General features: G+C 43.6%; 1 protein-coding gene across 1 annotated transcript in view; it reads left to right on the top strand.

Annotated features, from left to right (window-relative positions):
- The window catches only part of LOC110125374 (trichohyalin), a 48,350-nt gene extending 39,419 nt beyond the window's left edge, over nt 1–8,931 (top strand). Inside the window, exons 4-5 of the mRNA XM_070467122.1 lie at nt 2,972–3,119; nt 3,600–8,931. Of these exons, the coding sequence (XP_070323223.1) occupies nt 2,972–3,119; nt 3,600–7,892 (4,441 nt within the window). The 3' untranslated portion in view covers nt 7,893–8,931. The remainder of the gene's footprint in view (nt 1–2,971; nt 3,120–3,599) is intronic.
- Nucleotides 8,932–20,745: the final 11,814 nt, after the last annotated feature.

Below are 20,745 nucleotides of genomic sequence, written 5' to 3'. Positions count from 1 at the left end.
ACCCATAAAAAGGGCTATTACCCTGTGTGAGATACAGAGGTTCTGTGATGGTTTGTGGTTACAGTGTATATAGTGCTCATGATGATTCCATCTTAGAATTCAAAGATTAAGAGAACTCTATAAAACCCTAAATAGAAGGCAAAAAGAGAAATCTTTATTCTTCACTAAGGAGCTGCTACATCAAGTTTGCTAAGTCGAAGAAATGGTGACAGTTCTAACAGAACCCTTAGATCACAGACATTGATGCTGACGTCCTTAAGGATGAAGAATTGAGCCAGACTTACAACTGTCTTCCTATTGCCAATCAATTCCACTTTCCTCTCCACCCCACTTCCAGCATAGCAACAAGGGAAGGGATGAATGGAATTCAAGATCACTATCATTCAGACCAACTTGAACATTAAAATACAGCCATCAGGCCTTAGGTCCCAAATCTTTGTATTCCATTGGAGGATCCTACAGAGTCTCATCAAAATTCAAAAAACCTATACTTGCCTCTGTTGGACAAAGGGAGAGAGATAAATGCCAAAAACCACTGAATCATTTAATAGTCTCCATAAACCTATTACAAATCAAAGTTTCATACTGGCTGAAATGTAAGGGTGAGAGTCAACCAGGGATAAAATCCAGGTCCTTACAATAAAACAATGCTGATATTTGCAAATGATCGCCAGAGTTGAGAAAGCCCTGACAAACATAATGGGTCAGAATGACTGATTACCTTAATGTGCTTCCACAAGAACCAGACTCAAGTGTTTAGGTGTCATAATTATCAGTAACTGGGGCTGAACAAGATGATTATATCTACAATAATGCATTACACCAGCTCTTTTCCTCCAGGGGCATCAATATGCTAATGAGAAAAGAAATGAGCAAATTTCATTTAGATAGAATATCACTAATAATAAAATTTCACAGGTTTCAAGTTCTTTTATGAACAATTTGATGAAAACATATTTTTAAGTATCCTTCAAAATTATTTTCTAAGGACATGATCTCCAATCTGTAAGATAAATCATAAGACCAAAGAATATAGATGCAAATGTTTTCCCACCAGCATTTTTAGAGAAGAAGTTAAAACGAGTTCCTTACAAACTCTTGTTGACCTAGAATGGCCTCAGGCAGTTCCCCATGGACTGTCATATCCCAGAAAGAAATGATCTGGGTCTCATTAATTTAAGCCAAAATTTCTGTTTAACCTCAGCCTAGAATTTATATCTTTTATAAAGTAAATGGTTTACAGGTCACTACGTTGTAATGAAATTGCAATTAACTAAGATTCTGAACATGAATTTCTTTATTCAATTTTAACAATTAAGGAAAATTAGAGATTCTGCCAAATATTCTATCCTTTCATGTTAGGTGGAGACAGTACTCTGTCAGGAGGAAAGGTCTGTGAACCTCGTGCCAAAGAGCTACGTGAGCAAATTGCAAGATAAACAAGTCATTCGTGGAGACAGAGGTGGAGCTGGGCTTGGTTAGGAATGAATCAGGCCATCCCACAGAGTGGGTGTCTCCTTTCTAAGTTGCTCTTCAGGGCACAATTAAAACCTCTATAAAAGGCCCAGCTCCCGGCTGCTCAGTACACCTGCCAGCAGTGTCAGCGAGCACTTGACCTCTTCCTCTGGTGAAGCGGGTAAGTCCCATTCGGTGGGATCCTGTTCTTCTGTACAATTCGTCATTTTCCAGCTGTTGTAGATGTTGGGGGGGGGCGGTGGTTAAGGAGGGTCTGTATGACAGATGGCATCAGTATCTTACAGATATACCTAATTCCTACTAACTCCATGCCATCTTTCTATGGAGCACTTAACTCTGTAAGTTTGTTTGCACATCAGGGGTTGAAGGATGGTCATATATGACTTACGTTGCTCATCTTCCTAAAAACTGCTCTCTCAAAAGTTTGCCAGCCCTCAGTTCTCTTTTTTATATTGCTTCTACCCAATATGGACTATGTTCATGTGGTTATGGCACCTGAAGTATTGAAGTTGAGTAGAAACTAAAGAAGCCAGGTTTCCAGGTTCAGTTTGACTCACAGAATCTGGCAGCCAGTCAGAAAGCACCTAACAGAAACTTACAATGATTGAATAATTGTAATACGTAGGAATTAAGGCTAATAACATGAACTTTGTTTTCTGCATTAATATATCTAAATATTACAATACCACCTTTGACTAGGAAGTAGTACTTAAGAGCTGGTGACTTACGAGTTATACTTCTAGATCTCTAAAAGACTATATAAAGTTAGGAAATAATCCACATTCCCTTTTTATTGTTCCAGTTACCACCAAATGTTTTGCTGCTACAATTAGGTTTACTTATTCATTTTAAGATCCTTCACCTTTTGGTTTTTACCTAGCCTCATTACTCAATTTTAGAGGAAAATTCTTGAGTAGCAACATATCAAATCTAAATATCTACAATCTTCACTGTCTGATTTGAAAAATACTAGGGAATAGGAAGAAACAGAAAGGATATGGATAATACAAACTGGGTAGAAAATCAAGTGCTAACTACAGAATAGCCTGAGATGCGTCCCTGGCTTGAAATTTTTCAGGATCTCTCTTTCCTTTCATAAGCACATGAGAGTGAAAATCAGTCACACAGTCGTGTCCAAAGACTTGTGATCCCATGGACTGTAGCCTGCCCGACTTATTTGTCCATGTAATTCTCCAGGCAAGAGTACTGGAATGGGTTGTCATTTCCTTCTCCAGGGGATCTTCCCCACCCAGGAATCAAACCTGTGGGGAAGGGTCTCCTGTGAACACAGGGTCTCCTGTGTTGCAGGCAGATTCTTTACCAACTGAGCCATATTCAAAGATAAGATGCTTTGAAAGTCCCAGTTGAAAATACTTTGGTAAAGTCAAATTATTTAGGGATCTGCCTGAAACTGTGGAGAAAGCCTCCCCAAGATCAGAAACAGAGTTTGATTCTGAATCCAATTTTATTGTTCTAGGTTTACTTGAACTTGAAGGAAGAAAAAAATGTCTCCACTTCTGAGAAGCATCTTTAACATCACTAAGATTTTCAATCAATATGCCTCACATGATTGTGATGGGACAACACTAAGCAAGAAAGACCTGAAGAATCTGCTTGAGAGGGAATTTGGAGATATCCTTCGGGTAAGAAATAACAAGAAAAGGAAATTTCTCTACTGATTTAGAGCTATGAAATTTCTTCTCAGTAGAGGCTCTTCTCTAGTAAAATTGTATTTCTGCAAATGTTTGGTTCTGTTTTCAAACATGGGATAAAAATCAAATTGGCATACTGGCTATTTCAGACAGAAATGGCTGCTGCAAATCTTCATAAATTTCCACTCCTTTGTCTCTTGAGGATGAATTCATTCTTATTTACCCAGCTATAACTTGTGTTCTTTTGATCAGCATTAAATTATAAGATGCAAAAATTTCCAACAAATGTATGCTTTAAAATTAGGTTGTTCACGTTTTACATACGGACAAGACTCCATATACACTGAGTGTTTTTCTAATTGTTCTTAATGTCTTTTGAGTATCAGCATATTATAAAATATACAGTGTTGGGGGTGGGGGAGTTTACTACCTGTAAATAGTACATTGTAAAAGTTTTGATTTCTTTTTCAGAGACCACACGACCCAGAAACGGTAGACCTGGTCCTGGAACTTCAGGATCGCGACCGTGACGGGCTAATCGATTTCCATGAATTCCTCGCGATCGTTTTCAAAGTGGCTGCAGCTTGTTATTACGCTCTTGGCCAGGCTTCGGGGCTAAATGAGAAGGGAGCCAAGCGTGAGGGAAAGGGAAACTCGTTACAAGATCGCAGGAGGGAAGACCAAAGGAGATTCGAGCCCCAGGACAGACAACTAGAAGAACGCAGGCTGAAGAGGCAGGAACTGGAGGAGCTCGCGGAGGAAGAGGAGCTGAGGGAGAAGCAAGAAAGACTTGAGCAGAGGCTGCAAAGGCGAGAACAAGAAGAGGGTGAGGAAGAGCTGCAGCAAAGGCCCAAGGGTCGGGAGCCGGAGGAGCTTCTGAACCGAGAGCAAAGGCTCGAGAGGCAGGAGCAACGGGAGCGACAGCGCCTCCAGGTGGAACAGCAACAGTGGCAAAGAGGAGAGCTGCGCGAGCGCCAGGAAGAAGAGCAGCTCCAAAGGCGGGAGACTCAGGAGCTCAAGAGGGAGCGTCTGCAGGAAGAGCTGCAGCTGCAAAGGCAGAGGCGCGAGCGCGAGGAGCGGCTCTTGGAGCAGGAGAGGAGGGAGCAGGAGCTGCGGCGCAAGGAGCAGCAGCTAAGGCGCGAGCAGGAGGAGGCGACGCAGGAAGAGATCAGTGAGCGGGGCGAGAGCCGCACCTCGAGGTGTCAGTGGCAGCTAGAAAGTGAGGCCGACGCCCGTCAATGCAAAGTCTACTCCAGGCCCCGCAGGCAAGAGCAGCAGAGGCGCCGCCAGGAGCAGGAGCTGCTCGAGAGGCAGCAGGAGCAGCAAACCCGCGAGGAGGTGCAGAGCCTTCAAGAAGACCAGGAGAGGCAACGACGCAAGGAAGAGCAGCACTACGACCAAAACTGGAGGTGGCAACTAGAGGAGGAAAGCCAGAGACGCCGCTACACACTGTATGCCAAGCCAGCTCAACGGGAGCAGGTGAGAGAGGAAGGGCAGCTGCGGCTTGAAGAGGAGCAGCTGCAGCGGGAGAAGAGGCGCCAGGAGCGAGAAAGGCAGTATCGGGAAGTGGAGCTGCAGCGGGAGGAAGAGCGACAACAGCGGGAGGACCAGCAGCTGCAGAGAGAGGAACGCGAGAAGAGGCGCCAGGAGCGCGAGAAGCAATATCTAGAGAAAGTGGAGCTGCAGAGAGAGGAGCAGCTGCAGAGAGAGGAACGCGAGAAGAGGCGCCAGGAGCGCGAGAAGCAGTATCTAGAGAAAGTGGAGCTGCGGGAGGAGGAGCAGCTGCAGAGAGAGGAACGCGAGAAGAGGCGCCAGGAGCGCGAGAAGCAATATCTAGAGAAAGTGGAGCTGCAGAGAGAGGAGCAGCTGCAGAGAGAGGAACGCGAGAAGAGGCGCCAGGAGCGCGAGAAGCAGTATCTAGAGAAAGTGGAGCTGCGGGAGGAGGAGCAGCTGCAGAGAGAGGAACGCGAGAAGAGGCGCCAGGAGCGCGAGAAGCAATATCTAGAGAAAGTGGAGCTGCGGGAGGAGGAGCAGCTGCAGAGAGAGGAACGCGAGAAGAGGCGCCAGGAGCGCGAGAAGCAATATCTAGAGAAAGTGGAGCTGCAGAGAGAGGAGCAGCTCCAGAGAGAGGAACGCGAGAAGAGGCGCCAGGAGCACGAGAAGCAGTATCTAGAGAAAGTGGAGCTGCAGAGAGAGGAGCAGCTCCAGAGAGAGGAACGCGAGAAGAGGCGCCAGGAGCGCGAGAAGCAGTATCTAGAGAAAGTGGAGCTGCGGGAGGAGCAGCTGCAGAGAGAGGAACGCGAGAGGCAATATCTAGAAAAAGTGGAGCTGCAGGAAGAGGAGCTGTTGCAGAGAGAGGAACGCGAGAAGAGGCGCCAGGAGCGTGAGAGGCAGTTTCTCGAGAAGGAGGAGCTGCAGCGGCAGGAAGAGCGACTGCAGAGAGAGGAACGCGAGAAGCGGCTTCAGGGACGCGAAAGACAGTATCTAGAGAAGGTGGAGCTGCAGAGGGAAGAGGAGCAGCTGCAGAGAGAGAAGAGGCGCCAAGAGCGGGAAAGACAATATCGGGAAGAGGAGCTGCTGCGGGAGGAGGAGCGACTGCAGAAAGAGGAGCAGCAGCTGCAGAGAGAGGAATGTGAGAAGAGGAGGCGCCAGGAGCTCGAGAGACAGCTAGAGAAGGAGGAGCTGCAGCGCCTGGACAGGAAGAGGCAACTGCTGGATGAGGATCTGCTCCAAAATGAAGTTCGTGATAACAGGGTTTACTCCAAACACCGAGAGAACAAAGAAAAGAGCCGGCAACTGGATGATTCCTGGGTGCGGGAGAGCCAATTCCAGCAGGATCGGCGGCCCCTGCAGGACGAACAAGAAGAGAAAAGAGAACGCGAGCAAGAGAGGAGCCGGCAAAAGCGTGACAGGCAATTCCCAGCTGAACAACTGCTGGAGCGAGAGCAGCAAAAGGAAACCGAAAGGCGAGATAGGAAATTCCGAGAGGAAGAGCAGCTGCTGAAAGGGGAAAGAGGGGAGAAAATACACTATCCGGAAGAAGACAGAAAGTTCCGCGAAGAGGAACAGCAGCTGCGCCTCCTGGAACGAGATAGAAAATTCCGCGAAGAACAACTGAGCCGCCAGGAACGAGACAGAAAATTCCGTGAGAAAGAGCAGCTCCTGCAGGAAAGGGAAGAACAGCTGCGCCGCCAGGAACGCGACAGAAAGTTCCGCGAAGAGGAACAGCAGCTGCGCGGCCTGGAACGCGAGCAACAGCTACGCCAGGAACAAAATAGAAAATTCCGCGAAGAACAGCTCCTGCGAGAAAGGGAAGAACAGCTGCTCCTCCAGGAGCGGGAGTCGCAGCTTCGCCAGGAGCGCGACAGGAAGTTCCGTGAGGAGGAACAGCTCCTGAGAGAAAGGGAAGAACTGCGCCGCCAGGAGCGCGAGCCACAACTTCGCCTGGAGCGCGACAGGAAGTTCCGTGAGGAGGAACAGCTTCTGAAAGAAAGGGAAGAACAGCTGCGCCGCCAGGAGCGGGAGTCGCAGCTTCGCGAGGAGCGCGACAGAAAGTTCCGTGCGGAGGAACAGCTCCTGAGAGAAAGGGAAGAACAGCTGCGCCGCCAGGAACGCGACAGGAAGTTCCGTGCGGAGGAAGAGCTCCTGAGAGAAAGGGAACAACAGCTGCGCCGCCAGGAGCGCGACAGGAAGTTCCGTGAGGAGGAACAGCTCCTGAGAGAAAGGGAAGAACAGCTGCGCCGCCAGGAGCGCGACAGGAAGTTCCGTGAGGAAGAACAGCTCCTGCAAGAAAGAGAAGAACTGCGCCTCCAGGAGCGCGAGCCACAACTTCGCCAGGAACGCGACAGAAAGTTCCGTGAGGAGGAACAACTCCTGAGAGAAAGGGAACAACAGCTGCGCCGTCAAGAGCGCGACAGGAAGTTCCGTGAGGAGGAACAGCTCCTGCAAGAAAGAGAAGAACTGCGCCTCCAGGAGCGCGAGCCACAACTTCGCCAGGAGCGCGACAGGAAGTTCCGTGAGGAGGAACAGCTTCTGAAAGAAAGGGAAGAACAGCTGCGCCGCCAGGAGCGCGACAGGAAGTTCCGTGAGGAGGAACAACTCCTGCGAGAGAGGGAGGAACAGCTGCGCCGCCAGGAGCGCGACAGAAAGTTCCGAGAAGAGAAACAGCTCCTCCGAGAAAGGGAAGAACAGCAGCTGCGCCGTCAGGAACTTGAGGGGGTCTTCTCCCAGGAGGAACAACTGAGGCGCGCCGAGCAAGAGGAAGAACAGAGACGTCAGAGGCAGAGAGACAGGAAATTCCTCGAGGAAGAGCAGAGCCTCCAGCGCGAGCGAGAGGAAGAAAAGCGCCGCGTCCAGGAGCAGGACAGGAAGTTCCTCGAGCAAGAAGAGCAGCTGCACCGCGAGGAGCAGGAAGAGCTGAGGCGCCGGCAGCAGCTAGACCAGCAGTACCGGGAGGAGGAGCAGTTTGCTAGGGAGGAGAAGAGGCGTCGTCAGGAACAAGAATTGAGGCAAGAAGAGCAGAGACGCCGCCAGGAGCGGGAGAGGAAATTCCGGGAAGAAGAACAGCTCCGCCGCCAGCAGCAGGAGGAGCAGAGGCGTCGCCAAGAGCGCGACGTGCAGCAGAGCCGCCGCCAAGTGTGGGAGGAAGACAAGGGCCGCCGGCAGGTCCTGGAGGCTGGCAAGCGGCAGTTTGCCAGTGCCCCGGTGCGCTCCAGCCCACTCTACGAGTACATCCAAGAGCAGAGATCTCAGTACCGCCCTTAAGAGATGCTGCCAAATCCCGACACCTGCTGAAGCTTCGAGCAAAGGAAAATGAGAATCACTGAGTACCAATATGACTCTGGTTGTGGGAAAACTTTGGTGTTAGAATAACTCTTTTTTACAAAATCTTAAACTATACTTTTTCATGTGCTTTGTACTTCTGCCTTTTATTCTTCCTTAAATAGTTCTTTAGGATGTCTTTGCTCTTTGGTGCAGATGTGGTGTGCATTTTTAAAAAACATAAAAGCCATTTAATTTGTTTAAGGAATTTTGTTTGGGGAACACGTTCATTCATTGCTTTCAGAAGTAACAAAAATATTATGTACATTTGAGATTCAAAAGAATGGGTCAGGTTTTTATTTGTTGACCCATCCTGTAGAGAGCTCAGATATTTTTTATGTTCAAGATGATATTTCTTCCTGGCCTAAATTATGTTAATGTATATCTCCAAATAGCCTTCCCCTTTTTGTGGCATAATTAGCACAGATTCTGCAAGGGGACTGAATTTTTCTAAGAACCCCTGAATAGTGCAGGAGCAGGAGGAATGGCTTCTCTAGAAAAAGTCACTGTGAATTCAGCCCATACTTGGAAGAAATATCTATAAGACTTGGAATCTGAATTAGATTTCTTTTACACTTAACTCCATAAATATTTAAAATATCATGAAGCAAAAGCAAGGTGTTTCTCAAACAACTCCAGAGCTCAAACTTTAAAACCATGTCTGCTGTAGCCTGTAGCATTTAGTTCCTTTCCCCCAGTCTTGGATGAGCTTGAGAATATTACTGCCTTTGTTAATTTTAGCTGAGAAGGGACTTGCTCAGGATCCTGTAAACATCTGTCTTGCTCTAGAGCCAACAAGAGATCACAGAGCATTTGGGGGTGGGGAAAAGGGAAGTTTTGTGGACAGAGGGGGCAAGCCCCTAGAGGCCCTTTGACAAGCCCTGTCAACCCACAATCCTTTGAGGCCTACTGATACTACCTTGGAGACATGTTAAAATAATTGGACTGTGTAAAAAATTAATAATAAATATTTTGGCAATTATTTTTGTCTGTTTTAACTGTGCATCAAACCGTAACTCAAGATTTAATGGTCTGGGAACTGACATAACTTTCCAGTCATTTAAGGGTATTTGGTTACTATCATTGATGTCTGATTGTGAAAAAAAAAAAAAAAAAACTCCATTCTCCACAAACATTTTTTCTCTATTAGAGTGAATGCTATATTATTTCCACCCCCAAGTTAGGATTCTTTTTCCAAGTATTTTTATTCTTGACTCTGCAGCTGTCTTTGTCCTTCTGAAATGGAACAGGGCCCTATGGCCCTTCCCCCCATGTCCTGCCTTTTGTCTGTGGAAAACTTTAGTCAAGTTTAATCAGAGAAATGAGAACACATAGAAACAAAGGACAACAGTCAAAGGAGACCAAATAAAAATAAGGTAGTCATTAGGTAAGTTTCATTCCAATCCCAAAGAAAGGCAATGCCAAAGAATGTTCAGACTACCGCACAATTGCACTCATCTCACATGCCAGCAAAGTAATGCTCAAAATCCTCCAAGTCAGGCTTCAACAGTACATGAACCAAGAACTTCCAGATGTTGAAGCTGGACTTACAAAAGGCAAAGGAACCAGAGATCAAATTGCCAACATTCATTGGAGCATAGAAAAAGCAAGAGAGTTCCAGAAAAACACCTACTTCTGCTTTACTGACTATGCCAAAGCCTTTCACTGTGTGGATCACAATGAACTGTGGAAAATTCTTAAAAAGATGGAAATACCAGACCACCTGACCTGCCTCCTAAAAATCTGTACAGAGATCAAGAAGCAACAGTTAGAACTGGACATGGAACAACAGACTGGTTCCAAATCCAGAAAGGACTATGTCAAGGTTGTGTATCATCACCCTGCTTATTTAAGTTGATGCAGAGTACATTATGAGAAACACTGGACTGGATGAAGCACAAGCTGGAATCAAGGTTGCCAGGAGAAACATCAATAACCTCAGATATGCAGATGACACCACCCTTATGGCAGAAAGCAAAGAAGAACAAAAGAGCCTCTTGATGAAAGAGGAGAATAAAAAAGTTGGCTTAAAACTCAACATTCAGAAAACTAAGATCATGGCATCTGGTTCCATCACTTCATGGCAAATAGATGAGGAAACAATGGAAACAGTAAGAGACTATTTCCTTGGGCTCCAAAATCACTGCAGGTGGTGACTGCAGCCATGAAATTAAAAGATGCTTGCTCCTTGGAAGAAAAACTATGAACAACCTAGACAGCATATTACAAAGCAGAGACATTACTTTGCCAACAAAGGTCCATCTAGTCAAAGCTATGGTTTTTCAAGTAGTCATGTATGGATGTGAGAGTTGGACTATAAAGAAAACTGAGAGCTGAAGAATTAATGCTTTTGAACTCTGGTGTTGAAAAAGACTCTTGAGAGTCCCTTGGACTGCAGGGAGATCAAACCAGTCCATCCTAAAGGAAATCAGTCCTGAATATTCATTGGAACGACTGATGCTTAAGCTGAAGCTCCAATACTTTGGCCACTTGATATGAAGAACTGACTCACTGGAAAAGACCCTGATGCTGGAGAAGACTGAAGGTGGGAGGAAAAGGATATGACAGAGGATGAGATGGTTGGATGGTATCACTCACTTGATGAACATAAGTTTGAGTAACCTCTGGGAGTTGGTGATGGACAGGGAAGCCTGGCATGCTATAGTCCATGGGGTCACAAAGAGACACGACTGAGTGACTGAACTGAAGCACAGTCAAGGACATTTAATTCCTTCTCAAGGGCTTTAGATAATATTCTGAGCCATATCCTGTGAGTGTCTTATAGATACCAAATCCCCACCAGGTGGAGAGGTTAACTACATGATGACCAGACTTTAGCCATAACATAAGCTGCCACAATTCTGACAACTGGCCTCGCCTCAAAGAAATGGAAAGAAATGGATACTGGAATTGAAGATAACTATATCTAAAACAACCAGCATGATGCTGGTCAGACCATCAATGCCAATTTGAAGATGACTGTCAGAGATGACTGTAGACTGTAATGGTCTGCATATACTCCCTTCACCCCCTACTTCTGTCTATAAAAGCTCTTGCCCCAGTGGTTGCCAGTGGGGGCAGTCAGCCTTTGGACAGACATCCACCACCCCCATCCCCAGTTGCCAGAATCTGGAAAAAAGCAAACTTTGCTTTCTACCAACCTGGCCTATTTATTGGCTTTTAAGCAGCAAGCGGCCAGATTTCACATACCTTTTAGTAACACTCTCTGGCAGTGACTCACTGCTCATGACAAATAATGGTGCATCCAGTATTTGTTAATATTTCCTTCTAAGAACACAGCAGCTTCTTGGTCTCTGATGTCTGATGAGCCAATAGAAGAAAATGGCCTGAAACTTCAGCTTGGCAATACAAAAATTAAATGACCTCTTGATTTAAGCAACACAATCCATGAGGTGACTTAGTCAGAAGGTACTTAATAATAATCAGGACAAAAGCATCAGACTATCATCTAAAGATCCGAACACCCCTATTCCACCTGCTGGAATCTATATTTAATATTCACACCTTGGTAACTAGGAATAAATCCAAGAAGGCCCTGATGTCAGATAGTATCATTTCTAATTTTGAGGGTCAAGGTTGAGAAGATTTCCTAATATAGACACAACATTTTGGTCAATGGTGGAGACAAGAAAGCTAAGCCTATGGCTCTTGTATCATTCTGAGAGAGTAAGGTGGCACTTTTTTCAAGGAGCAGGAGGAAAAAAAAAAAAGGAGCAGGAGCTTCTCTCTCACTTTAACACAAATAGAAGATGCCCACTAAAGACAAATCTTGGGACTCCCCTGGTACTATCTTGGAGCTCCATCTCTTTCAAATGATTTCTCACTGCAAAAGTACTTTCCTCTTAAGTGTATGCTTTTACTTACTAAGAATCTCCACAGAAACCTGGAAAGAGCCTCACTGGCTTTCCCCAGCGTCCTCTCAGTAGACACTCATTCCAGAGCCTCCTTATAAATCCCAACCCCAGGATGCTTCTGAAATATACACTCATCATCTAAGTGACAGTTCAACATAATAACCATGATAAAAAATAATCAAAGTCCTTCACACTTCTTGCAGCACTTCACAAGATGAGGAAAGAGCCAATTTCCAAAGAAGAAAGTATTGTTTCATCACAATTATAATAACATGTACTTTTAAAAAGTTCAGCCAGCCTATGCCCTATGGCTCTTATTTTAGCATGCTGGCAGGAGAACACACTGGCAGGCAACCCTCCTGCTCCACCAGGATAATGTACATGCATGGGAAGAATCTTGAGGCTTTTGGGAAATTGACTGCTTAACTGATAGCTTAAGGTGAACAGCTTCGGATTTGTGAACTCTGAAGAAGATTTAACTTCAGGACCAGGGACCAGGCTTGATCACTCAAGAGCTTTTGTGTAGCAAATTTTTATTAAAGTATAAAAAGGGACAGAGAAAGCTTCTGACATAGACGTCAGAAGGGGGACAGAGAATGCCCCCCTCGCTAGTGTTAGCCAAGGGAGTTATATGCTTTTTAATTAGTTATTACAATAAATCAAAAGAATGTCTCAAGGTTGTGAAGATCTTACTAGACCCACTCCCATAATTTACATTTTAAGATAACAGGATTAGCCAGAAGGTTTCCAGGAAGGAGAAACTGTCCTCAAGCAGGATACATTGTTTTTACATAATCCTTAGTACAGAGTTTAAACTGAGTTGTTTGTTGTGTAATCATCAGTTCCTGGTTTAAAGAAAAAAAATGTTTTATGTGACTAAGACTAAGGAATCTAGAGAAAAAAAGATGTTTGTCCTTTCCTCCTCCTTGAGAATTCCAGACCCCTATCTCCACTTCAAGAGCCCCAGACCCCTTTCTCCTCCTTGGGGACCCCGGACTTCTTATCAACCTGCCTAGGAATTGACTCTTTTATTAACTATAAACTGGGAGCTCTATTAACATCACCTTGGCTGATGCTGGCAAATGGGGTTGAGGGTTTATTATGCTGTGTGATGGAAAAGTTGGGTCTCCATGTGTTATGAATTATGACCCCCCGCAAAGGTTCTAATGATGAAGTCCTAAGCTTCAGTGCCTTAAAATGTAACCATATTTGGATATATAGTATTTAAATGGTAATCAAATTAAAATGAGGTCAATAGGTGGGGCCTTAACCCAATATGAATATTGAGCGTCCTTATAAGAAGAGGAAAAATGGACATAGACAAAGGGAAAATGATGTAAAGACATAGGAAGAAGATAGCCATCTACAAGTCAAGGATAGAAGGAACAGATCCTTTCTTATGGCTCTCAGAAGAAATCAACTCGACTAACACATTAACTTTTTACTTCTAGCCTCCATAACTTTGAGAAAATAAATTTCTGTTGGTTAAACTACCCAGTCTTTGGCATTTTGTGATAATAGCCCTAGAAAACTAACATACCATGGAATGTGAGATTATGTTTCTAGGGAAATCTACCTATATTGTGATAATCTTTATCCTTTGACATTGTACAGGTACAACCAGGTCCTGGTTGCTCAAAGACACCCTTTCTTAATTAAATCTCCCATAGTTTTTATGGTACAGTGGAACAATTACTACAAGGAATCAGAAGCCTGGGGTTCATTCAGTTATTCATTGGACAAATATTTAGTGAGCATTTCCTATGTGCCAGGCATCCTAAGCAATATGCATACAGTGGTGAAGTAGTCATTCTGGTCTGTCTCTTCACTTTACTATCCATGTGTTCTCTTGCAAGCCACTTAAGTTGTCTGGGCCTCCACTGTTTCATATTCCAAATTATGAGACTGAAATAGCCACCACCAAGGTTATCTCAGGACTAAAACAATTACTTTTATTCTAACATTTGGCTTATTCTCAAAGCAACTCAAAAAAGCCCTCAACCCAACTACTACATTTAGCTAACAGAAAACAGGGAAAAGAATTAACTGATGAAGGTGATCATCAGACCCTAATTTCAGCATCAAAGGTCTTTTCTTTCTAGCCAGTCAGAACTGATCTCTCATTTGTTTCCCATATTCCTCCAGAGCACCTTCTTATCATCCCAGGTTTATTCAATGAGGGAGAAGAGTCTAAATCTACCCTCATTTTCTGTGACCCTCAGTTCAGTTCAGTCGCTCAGTCATGTCCAACTCTTTGTGACCCCATTAATCGCAGCACACCAGGCCTCCCTGTCCATCACCCACTCCTGGAGTCTACTCAAACTCATGTCCATTGAGTCAATGATGCCATCTAACCATCTCATCCTCTGTCATCCCCTTCTCCTCCTGCCCCCAATCCCTTCCACCATCAGGGTCTTTTCCGATGAGTCAACTCTTTACACAAGGTGGCCAAAGTATTGGAGTTTCAGCTTCAGGATCAGTCCTTCTAATGAATATTCAGGACTGATCTCCTTTAGGATGGACTGGTTAGATCTCCTTGCAGTCCAAGGGACTCTCAAGAGTCATCTCCAATACCACAGTTCAAAAGCATCAATTTTTCGGTGCTCAGCTTTCTTCACAGTCCAACTCTCACATCCATACATGACCACTGGACTACCCAAAATTATTGCCCCTCTCGTTTATAAAATTTACATATATATTTAATTAATCCCACTCTTTTCTGAGCAAACAAAGTCCTGGAACTTAGTTCCACTCAAACTAAAAGTCAGTGGCCATTAGTTAAATATAAACCCATCTGTGCTCCATCTTTTGCACTAACTACACATTGCTAATATTTTCATTCAGTCATATTAATTAAGAGTTTGTTCAGCAAGTGTACTGGGACTGTAATCTGCTGAGATTGTGATCTGTGTAATATGTAATAAGCACTTGTTTACTTGTTAGTAAAAGAGCTGACAGTCACATGCAATAATCTGGAACTAAACCAAGAGGTAGATTTGTGAATAGGTTATCATTTTCTGAACCCTCAGGAAAGCACTCAAATCACCAAAATTTTTAAAAGTCTGATTTCCGTTTGTCATCACTCCCCTTTTTTAAAAATATCAGTGTTTTCTGAAAGATAAAGTCTGAGGTCTTCAGCTTGACCTTAAGGCTCTCCACATTCTAGAGATAAGCCACCTTTTATACTCTGACCCCCACAACACTCCAAGAGCTAACCATGTGTTAAACCAGACTAGACTATTTGTCATAATTAGGACATCCTAGATGAAATTAAAAGACACTCCTTGGAAGGAAAGTTATGACCAAACTAGATAGCATATTAAAAAGCAGAGACATTACAACAAAGGTCCGTCTGGTCAAGGCTGTGGTTTTTCCAGTGGTCATGTATGGATGTGAGAGTTGGACTGTGAAGAAAGCTGAGCACCGAAAAATTGATGCTTTTGAACTATGGTGTTGGAGATGACTCTTGAGAGTCCCTTGGACTGCAAGCAGATCCAACCAGTCCGTCCTAAAGGAGATCAGTCCTGGGTGTTCATTGGAAGGACTGATCCTGAAGCTGAATCTCCAGTACTTTGGCCACCTCGTGTGAAGAGTTGACTCATCGGAAAAGACCCTGATGGTGGAAGGGATTGGGGGCAGGAGGAGAAGGGGATGACAGAGGATGAGATGGCTTGATGGCATCATTGACTTGATGGACATGAGTTTGAGTGAACTCCGGGAGTTGGTGATGGACAAGGAGGCCTGGCATGCTGCAATTCATGGAGTCACAAAGAGTCAGACACGACTGAGCAACTGAACTGAACTGGTAACTGTTCTTACTTTAGAGACTTATTAGCATAATTTTATATATTTGGAATGCCTGTCTCCTTTCTTTCTACCTGGATAGTTTCTACTCAGTTTAAAATAATTTAAGATAATTTCTACTCAGGTTTAGTCCCACCGTTTCCCTAAATCTTTCCTCATCTCCCCAACATACATGATCTCTCTTCATTGATTATAAGATTTTTTATATTTACTCATTTATTGATTATAATATTCTACGTTAGTAGGTTTTATACTTGCTTCATCTGCCAAATTGAAAATATCTTGAAAACAGAGACTACAACTTGAAATTCTTTATTTTGTATATTCTTTCCATAACAAACAAAGAGTGATAGAGTTCTATGATATGCTGATGAAATATGTGGACTGTCTTGCTAGAAAAATAAACACTCTCAAAATTTTGCCTAGAATTTCAAAAGTTCCTGGGGCCTATGAAGCCTTCTGAACTGCGTGCAAAGAAACCTGGTTCAAGGAGCTGTGAGAACTAGATGTATAATGTAGGCATTCAATAACTATTTGGTAAATGAATGAATTAATATAACCCTAATAGCTCTTTTTGTCTGAGGCCTCTTATCCCCATCTAACATGCCATCTCTCCCCTCTGAACACTGAAGCCCTAAGTCCTTTCTTATATATTGAAAATTCTTCAATGTCAGGCATTATAGAATTTCATGATTCTTCCCCCTCAATTTTTTCTGATTTTGTTTAGTAATTGGAATAAGCTATAGTATTAGTATCTGTTAGTGACCCTAGTGCGGTAAGAAGGCATGGGTAGGTCAAGGGAAAGCGGATTGTGGTCGCATGGTGCTGGGGGTGGGGTAGGGAGATGTAGTGAGAAGCAATGGTGAGATTCCCATTCCAAGCTGTGGCTGGTCTTCTCATAAGCATTTGAATTCAAATACAACTCATCAGCATGAGGATTATTTTCATTTTGAAAGCCTCCTTCTCTGGTATATGAATCAATTTTAGTCCTCCTATTACCGTTACTTTGAATCTATTTCTTATCAAATAATAACCCTGACCTTATTATGCTGAGTGCCAACACCTCCCTTTTTCCCTGGAGCACCTTACAAAATGTCCTCACATTAGCTTTCTTTAGTTGGTCATGACCAAGCCAATCCCCAGATTTCATTTCTGACCATGGGTGAGGAGAGAGGATGGTCAGAAGTGGGAGAAGGAAACAAGTGTAAGACATTCTGCTCTAAGTGCTAAGGTCAGAAAAACGCAGTTTATGAGAACAGCAATATCTTCTTACTCTGTTTAGCAGGATCAAGAAAAGCTTCCCCCCCCCAAATAAAAAAGAAAGAAAAGCTTTCCCAAGGGAACTGATGTTTAAGCTGGAACTTGAGAATAGTTAGGAATAATCACACAAAGATGAAAAGAAATAGCTTTCCAGATAGAGTGAAATTCTTATTCAAAGACTGGAGGCAAGAGAGAGTACTGTGGGTTCAAGGAAGTCAAATTAAATCTGACTAGAACTTAGAATATCAGGGATAAATGGTAAGAGATAAGGCTAGAAAGGTAACAAGGGCATGGTAAGCCATATTATATTTATCTTGAGAAAAACAAAATATTATTGTCTTCTTAAGCAGGGGAATAATGAACCCGATTGACAGTTCATAAGGATCATTCTGGCTCACATCTTTTTAACCCCAGTCCCATTCCTCAGAGAAAAAAGTCTCTTAAATATATTTTTAAGATTTTTCTGGCAGTAACCTCTTGCATAAAATTTATCAGTTTTAAATGATATTTCCACTATGAGAGGTGAATATTTAAATGATTTGCACTACCTTTCTTCTTCTCTCCCTTTGTCATTATTTAATATTTTCATTATTCCAATTCCTGTTACCTTTCCAATAAAAGTATGTTTCTTTTTCTAGCAACTTTTGACAGTATCACTTACACTTTTACATTTCTGGTGTTGGTGGTGTTAGTCACTCAGTCGTGTCCAACTCTTTGCGACCCCATGTACTATAGCCCACCAGACTTCTCTGTCCATGGATTCTCTAGGCAAGAATGCTGGAGTGGGTTGCCATTCCCTTCTCCAGGAGTATCTTCTGGACCCAAGGATCAAACTCGGGTCTCCTGCATTGCAGGCAGATTTTTTACCATCTGAGCCACCAGGGAAGCCCACCCTTAACAATAACTGGGTCTGCTAACCACAGCCAAATATATCATGCTTTTTACATGCACAGACTCTAACACTTGGAGATGTCTACATTGCTATGTTAAGCACACAGGCATAGTAGCAAGTTTGCCTGAAAGCAAAAACTGGGTTTACCACTTGCTAGCTTCGTGGCCTTGGGCAAGATACTGGACCTTTCTTTTCCTCCTCCTTGGTGTTCTAAAATTTCCAAGGATATATGTAGATGACTATTTTCTGGCTCTTTTAAAATCTGAAGTCTCTACAAAGTCTATTCTTTCCTTAATCTTTTTTTATGTCTTATCTTTCTGAGGTTCCTATTAGTTGATAGTGGGATCTCCTGAGTTGATTATGTATATTTCTTTTCTTCCACTGCTTACATTTCTTCTTTATTTCCATGCTTTATATTCTAAAACTGTATTGTCCAATATGGTAGTCATGAGCCAAAAGTGACCATTTGTGTTTAAATTTAAAATTATGAAATAAAATCTAAAATTTAGTTTCCCAGTCACACTAGTCATATTTTGAGCTACATATAACTTAGTGGCTATCAGATTGGACAGTGCAGATATCTAAAGTTCTGTTAGACAATGCTATTCTAGAAGCTTTTGTCAACTTGGGTTCTTTTTTTTTTTTTTTTTTTTGGTTCTTTTTTTAATTCTATTGCTTTTTGTTCATCTAAAGAGTTATAATTAATCTAAAATACTTTTTTTTCTCTTAGTTTTGTTTTCTAATTGGTATTCAGAACATCCTAATCTTGTTTCATTTAATCTCTTAGGAGATATTAATCAGCATTTTTAACTTCTCTTTTACTTCCTAAATTGTTACCTATTTCCTCTGGGGTCAGTTTGTCTGTTTATTTCCTTCTTTCTCTTTTGTGCTACTGATTTATTCATGGCTTCCCTTGTAGCTCAGCTGGTAAAGAATCCACCTACAATGTGGGATACCTGGGTTCAACCCCTGGGTTGGGAAGATCCCCTGGGAAAGGTAATAGGATTTATTCATATGCCTAAATATTCTTACTTACCCCTTTATAGCAATAAAATCTGATTTGCCTAAGTAGGTCTGTTTATACACCAGCTCTCTTCCTTGAATGGAAATTTATGGCAGGATAGAGGAGAAATTGACCTCCTATCAATTTGCAAGTAAATGGCCATCAGGCTGCACTCACTCCCACCCCTCAATACAAATGACAAGGCTTTCCTGGAGCATTAGCTTTAGCTTTCAGTCTATTGAGCCAACAGATACCGACAAAGCATCTACTGTAGTCCAGATACTCTTACAGCTTCTAGAGATAAAGTGGAAAAGTAGACATAGAGTTCTGTCCTCAAGAAGTCTACATTTATGGAAGTTTGTTCAGTTTCTTTAGAGACCAGTCATGTAGGGTTTTTCTAGGAAGATAAGGCAATATATGACCAAATGTCTATGCTGTATGTTCTAAATTGGAGGAAGGGTACGGGAATGACTGCTGAGACATAAGTTCCTTACATAAACATTCAATTGCTTTCCTGTTTAAAGCCCTACTCCTTCCCCCCCGCCCCTTTATTCCTACTAATTCTGAGTACAGAGCTTCCCCAGGTTCAGACAGTCAGATTTGCCTTCACCTCCATCACTGCTTCAAAACACATTCTAGGGAAGAAGAGTGGCCAAGATGGTGGAATAGGAAGACCCTGAGCTCACCTCACTGGCACACCAAAATTGCAACTATTTACCGAACAATTATTGATGAGAATGACAAGGGCAGGCAACCGACAAACAGGAGGATAATCAGAACTGCAGAGGTTCTCTCCAAGGAGCAAATGGTCTCAGCCCCATGTCAGGCTTCCTAGCCCCAGGGTCCTGAACCAGCAAAATGAGCCCCTGGAGCATAGGGCTTTAAGACTAACAGGGCTTACTTTCAGGAGAGCCAGACAACTGAGAAATAGATAATTCACTGCTAATAACCGCATCCCAAATTTCACATGCTCCAGGATCCGCAGCAGAAGCAGTAATTTGAAATGAGCCTTGATCAGCCCCTCCTGCTGGTCTTAGAGAGCCTCCCAGAGAGGCAGGAGGCAACTGGAACACAGCCTGGGGACACAGACACTGGCAGCAGCCATCTTGGGGAGCTTGTCCTAGCACAGAGACACTGGTGCTGAGAAGCACTATCTTGGAATCCTCCCTCTAGCTTATTAGCTCTGAGATCCAGCCCCACTCACCAGTGTTGGCACCGGTGCTGGGACCCCTTGGCCAGCCTCACGTGTCAGTGGGCCAGCACTAGTTCTGAAACATCCTGACCCAACAGCCAGGATGGTTTCAAGAACCAGCTCCACTCACCAGCAAGCTGCTGACACTGGAGCTAGGAACCCTGGCCCCACAACTACCCACTTCAGAACCTGGCTCTACCAACCAGTGGGTTCTATAGCCAGCTGCCCCATGACACGCCTCCAACCAGCTTATGGCAGCCTTCACACAAGGCAGGGCCAACCAGACCAAAGACCTGCCACAGCTACCAGACCACCCCCAGCAGTCAGCCTGCCACACCAGTAGGGTCCATGCAGCCCGCACTGGGACACCCATGAGCACACAGCTCTGATGACCAGAGGGGAGCGTGCCTCTGGACACATAGGACATTTCCTACAAAAGGCTGCTTCTCCAACATCAGGAAGCATAACCAACCTACCAAACACATAGAGACAAAAACAACACATTAGACAAGATGAGGCAACAGAAGAATATATTTCCAATGAAGGAACAAGATAAAACCTTAGAAGAAGAACTAAGTGAAGTAGAGATATAGAGTTCAAGTAATGATCAGGAAGATGTTCAAAGAACTTGGCAGAGGACTAGACGAGCACAGGGAGAAGTTAGAGGTTTTTAACAAAGAGTTAAAAAATATAAAGAAGAACAAGGATGAAGAATATAATAAGTGATCATTTTCGTTTGCATCCGCATTGCTGCAAGTGGCATTATTTTG

The sequence above is a fragment of the Odocoileus virginianus genome, chromosome 5, assembly GCF_023699985.2.
Source record: "Odocoileus virginianus isolate 20LAN1187 ecotype Illinois chromosome 5, Ovbor_1.2, whole genome shotgun sequence".
Taxonomy (NCBI): Eukaryota; Metazoa; Chordata; class Mammalia; order Artiodactyla; family Cervidae; genus Odocoileus; species Odocoileus virginianus.
Note: the sequence above shows the minus strand (reverse complement) of the source record. Positions and strands in the feature narration are given on the sequence as shown.